Here is a 5240-nt window from a genome sequence, read left to right as displayed (position 1 = left end):
TAAAAAGTTGCAGGAACTTGTTCAACACATTCACTGTGAGAAATATGATATTTTTCTCTTTAAACTGCTTGTGTACTGAAGCTATTTGCAGTTATTAAAAAAGCCAAATATCACCTCTTCTGTGGTGTAATGTAAGGGTGCAACATCTGTGCATTGGTGTTGTAGGAGACTGTTTACTTGTTACAGTAGAGACTATATTGTCTAATAAAGTCTAGTTACAGTTTTCACCAAACAAGAGTCTCATAAAGGGATAAAATAAGTTTGTAAAATCTGTTTATGCTCAGATGTGTTTTTTTTTTTCTTCCCAGAGTTCCTCACTTCTTCAGCTTCTAAATGAGTGAATCAGGTTCACGCCGTTCCACACTTGTTTCCCGCCTGCCAATCTTCCGCCGCAGCGGCAGTAAGAGGCAGGAGTCTCTCCCCTCCTCTCCCTCCTCAGGCGGAGTGGGAAATGGCGTCCACACCTCGTCACCGTCCAGCACCAACTCCAGCTCTGGCAGCACAGGCAAACGCCGAAGCCTCTTCCGCACTCCGCATCTTGGCTTCGCAGCTAAGCGGAACAGTGATCCACGCGTCCAGCCCATCAACCTGAACCTCACGCCCACCCTGACGCAGACTACTGATGCCAATGGAAATAACCAGCAGACTATAACATCGTCAGTGTCAACTGGGTTCAGCGAGGGGGGCAGGCGTTCCAAGTCACGGCACTCATTTGGCTTTGGCAGCCACAAGCAGAAGAAAATCTCACGCTCTCAGACTGAAGACTTTGACAAGGCTTCCTCCTCCTCCTCCACCACAGCCAATCGAAATGTGTTTATCAACTGCATTAGCAACTCAGGAGCCAATGAAGGTGACGACTCTGGGTACCTGGACGACTACAGTGGAGGCAGTAATAACAACAGACGCTCGTCACACCAGAAGAAACATTTGCTGCCCAAGTCCTTTTCCGCTCACCACCGCTTCTCGCGCACATCTGATCACCACAGACCACCAGAAGTCAATCTGGAACCTTCGAGCTCCACCACCATCACTCCAGGGGCAGAAGGCGTCTCTCCAGGCTCATGGCCTGGTGAACTGATTGGTGCTGGTGCTGAGAGCTCCCTTCAGTCCCCTATGATATCAGAAGATCGAACTACAGCCGTCACTCCTTCAGAGTTCATTCCCATCACAGAGGATTCTGTATCTGAGGTGGATGCACTTCCAGCTCCCAGTCCTGGTGTAACCTCAGACCCTGTTTGTGTTGCTGGACCCGTCACTGATCCTGCTCCACCTGACCCCCCACCTGCACCAGAAAGCTTCAGTGTGGCCATTTCTGCTTCCCAGGTAGTATACTAGTTTCATCTAAGAATCTTTGATATCCAGTATACCGTATTTTTCGGACTATAAGGAGCACCGGATTAAAAGACTCGTTAAGCGAAACAAAACAGTCAGATAAGTTAAACTTTATTCAACTCATTCACAATAACCACATAAAATCAGTTTGAGGCCAGTAAGCACAACCAGAATTAATACATAAGGTGCATCTGATTATAAGGCTCACTGTTGATTTTTGAGAAAATTAAAGGATTTTAAGTGCACCTTATAGTCCGAAAAATAAGGTAGTCAAGTGTGTATTAGGTATAGGCTGGTAATGATGTTCTCACAATGAGAGAACCTTGAGCAAAAATACCTAACTTTTACAGTAGTAAAGCAAAAGTTTAAAATGCATCACATCATTTTATGCTTTTATAAAAAAAAACACAAAGATGATCCCACCTGGGCCTGTCATTCTATTTTGTACATTTCTCCTTCCTGTTCCTCTCAAACCCCAGCCGATCAATCAGATAGCTGCTCGTCCTGAGCCTGGTTCTGCTGGAGGTTTCTTCCTGCTAAAAGGGAGTTTTTCCTTTCCACTGTTGACTTTGTGCTTGCTCAGGATGGGAGACTGCAACGAAGTGAAAATTCAACACAATCTTTTACTAATCGTCTTTTATAATGTATGTGAATGTTTCTGTTCAGTGCCCTGAGACGACTTCTGTTGGGACTTGGCTCTATATAAATAAACTGAATATAATTACTATTTGGGTTTACTGTTTAAATAATATTACACAATGCTTAAAAAAGATCATTTGATAGGCAATAGCATAGTAATACTAAATATAACATTTACTTATATTTTTCATTTTCACAAACCGATATAAATCAGGAGAGAGAGAACACAAGTGAACATGATGACAGTCACCATTTAAAACATGCGTGGGCTTTTTCTATCAGAACAGATTTTAAATCAATTTGTTATCGAGAATAAAAGTGCTTTGTCTCTGGCATCATATAAAAAGGATTTTCAATGATAGGAATGGTGTGACAGAAAAACACAGTGGTTTTGACACCATGACATTGAAACCAGTAATTGGCCCATGCCTATTGTTCATACATTATAACTCGTACTTATTTAAAATAACAATCTCAATTGTCCTATCCTTTTTTCTTTCCTTCCAATCCTTTTCTGGAATGTCTTCAACTCTTAGAAAAGCTGAAATGATGTCAGAATGCCTATGATATCTATTTGTAATCTAAAATTTAAAGTAAAAGTTGAGAACTGAACTTTTTCCTTTTTTTTTTTTTTTGAAGGAGCTCAAGCTTGGAAAACATGTGTGCATGTCTGAAACCAGCATTAATATTTAAAAAAAACTTTTGAGCTCTCAAATACTACTCCAAAAATGTTCAGTTCTTTGAGTCACAAACAGAAACTTCAAAAACAAACTTCACAAGGCAAAGTGATGTTTTTTGGCTTGTGAAGAATAAATATCTTCTGATTTGCTCTGTGAAAATGTTGATCTACTCCTCTAATTAATATTTGTTGAAGCAAGAAATTCTCTCTAAACCCATCAGATAGCTACCAAAAAAGTTTTAAAATATAGTCAATCAAATATTCTCTTCTCAGGTTTTCTTCACTCCAGCCCAGTCGAGCACTGAGAAACCTTTACTCCCCGACGCCAGCACAGCCAACAACACAGACTATGAAACTGCTGTCTCCCTCTCTGAGCCAGAGACAGCTGTCCCCTGCCTGCCTCTGCAGGAACAATCACTGGAAGAGAGGAAGGAGAGGGAAGAAGAAAGACAGGAAGCAAAGAAAGAAGAATCTGCAGAGAAGAGGATGGAGTTGGTGCAAGAGAGGAAGTTGGGTTACCACACAGAAACCACAAGTGAGAGCGAAGCGTGTGGGGTTCGTAGTGAGGGCTGCCACTCAAACCCTGAGAAATCAGAACGGAGGACAAGACACACACTCTCTTTTCAGGAAAGAGGAAACTTCTGCGGCTGCCATGAACCGAGGTCCTCTCACTTGAGGAGACCACACGCAGGTAGAACACCCAAACAAATACTTGTCACTGAAACAGATTTATATGCAAAGTCACCGACACCCCCCGTGACCCAAAATGGAAGAAGCGGGTAAAAGATAATGGATGGATGGCTGGATGGATGAATGGGTGGATGGATGAATGGGTGGATGGATGAATGGGTCACTGACACTGACACTGACACAGCCAGGTTTACTATGTGTTGTAAGAGAGATTCAGAAACCCAAGTCTAAGTAGCTAATTTAGTTCTTTTCCTACTTGTGTGACGTTCCTGTGTGTGCAGCGTTAATCAAAGTGTAATGTCAGGCAGCATCTCTTCTGTCTGAAGGTAAACATTTGTTGTTATGACACTTTGTAATGATTAGCTTTACTACTTCAAATCTATAAAAGCACATCGGCCTTGAAAATACATCAGACTGTATTTATTATAAAACATTTGTTTAGTTGTGTTAGTGGTCCAAATTAAACTCACAAAACTTTTCAAGCAGTATTTATGACTATAAGGTTACTAGCATTAACACATGGAGAACAATACTACATTAATTACTTTTTTAAGTTTTGAATAAGAACGTTTACTGATGTTAAAATATGTATGCAGCTCAAATCAGGTTTAAAACTCTTAGAAGTTGCTCCATGAGCAAATATGATTTGTATTTGTTTTCTCTTATGAGAACACAAAACACTACATCAATTTTTACAGTATTTTGCAAGTTATTTGCCTCACATCCAACTTTGTTCATCAAACAGTGACTATTTTTTTTTTTTACCTGCAGTTCAAACAAAATCACATTTCACATTTAAAGAAGCTTAATATTTTTAAAGAAATATTTTCATTCATTTCCTGGTATATTTTTACTTCTAGAGATGCACAATATTGGATATTTGGCTGATATCCGATATGTCGATGTGTTAAAACTTATTTGGCCGATAACCGATACCAATATTGATATTTCTTCCCCCTAGACCTACTTACAGAGACTTCATAACTTTCTCTGCTGAGGAATTAAAATACTACATTATTCTGCATGGTCTTTGTCAGTTTGGCCTGCTACCAAATGTAGATGCCAAAAAGGGGGCTGAAAATGATGTAACACTTCAACTTGGATTATGTTTAATGCCAAATTCATGACATTTACTCTCTCTAACACAATGACAACACTCGAACAGTACAAATTTTCACGAATCTAAACTCAACGTGTTCACAAGCGACAAGTGAGAAGTGCATAAGTAGTAGTGCATTAATAGATATACCGGTACTTGACAGTTTCTTAAATTAAAAATGAACTTTAAACAGAAGCCTTTTATATCGGTGAGTTATTTTGATGGAATGGCCTATGTCCTATTTTTAACTTTATCGTTAATATCGACCGATACCATGCCGCTAATATTGTGCATCCCTAATTACTTCTAATGTCAGTTTATTATTACTGTGCTGCAATTACAACTGGCAGGGCACTAGTTTATGAAATTACAGTAGTCCCTCGCTACTTCGCAGTTCGTTTTTCGCGGACTCGCTCTATTGCGGTTTTTCAAAATAAGATTGGGCGTGACACGCAATTGACTGATTGATGGATGAGCTGCACAATGGAATTTTGCATGGAATTTTTTATAAAAAAAAACATTTTAAATTATTTAGCACCTGCTGCATCTGTGTGCAGCCCACAGCTTGCAGGAGAAGCGTCCTCCTGCAGCATGTCATATCGCCGCTCTGCAGTGGGCGTGGCCAAGAGCGCTGGCAAATGACAGAGTGCAGCCGGAGGCAGAGAAATGATTTCATTTCATTCAGTGCTCATTTAGAGCATTTAGAGTTTAGAAACATTGTTTAGAAAATTGCAATAGTGTGGGAAGGGTTTACAACACCTTTTTATATATATATATATATATATATATATATATATATAT

At 39.9% G+C, this 5240-nt stretch overlaps 1 protein-coding gene across 1 annotated transcript in view; it reads left to right on the top strand.

Moving 5' to 3' along the window:
* Positions 1 to 312: 312 nt before the first annotated feature.
* The window catches only part of ccser1 (coiled-coil serine-rich protein 1), a 143461-nt gene continuing 138533 nt past the window's right edge, over positions 313 to 5240 (top strand). The window contains exons 1-2 of the mRNA XM_037681003.1: positions 313 to 1323; positions 2924 to 3341. Coding sequence (XP_037536931.1) covers positions 334 to 1323; positions 2924 to 3341 — 1408 coding nt within the window. The 5' untranslated portion in view covers positions 313 to 333. The remainder of the gene's footprint in view (positions 1324 to 2923; positions 3342 to 5240) is intronic.

This window comes from Nematolebias whitei, chromosome 8 (assembly GCF_014905685.2).
Source record: "Nematolebias whitei isolate Nwh7 chromosome 8, NemWhi1, whole genome shotgun sequence".
Lineage (NCBI taxonomy): Eukaryota > Metazoa > Chordata > Actinopteri > Cyprinodontiformes > Rivulidae > Nematolebias > Nematolebias whitei.
The sequence above is the reverse complement of the archived record's forward strand: the minus strand, read 5'-3'. Positions and strand labels throughout refer to the sequence as shown.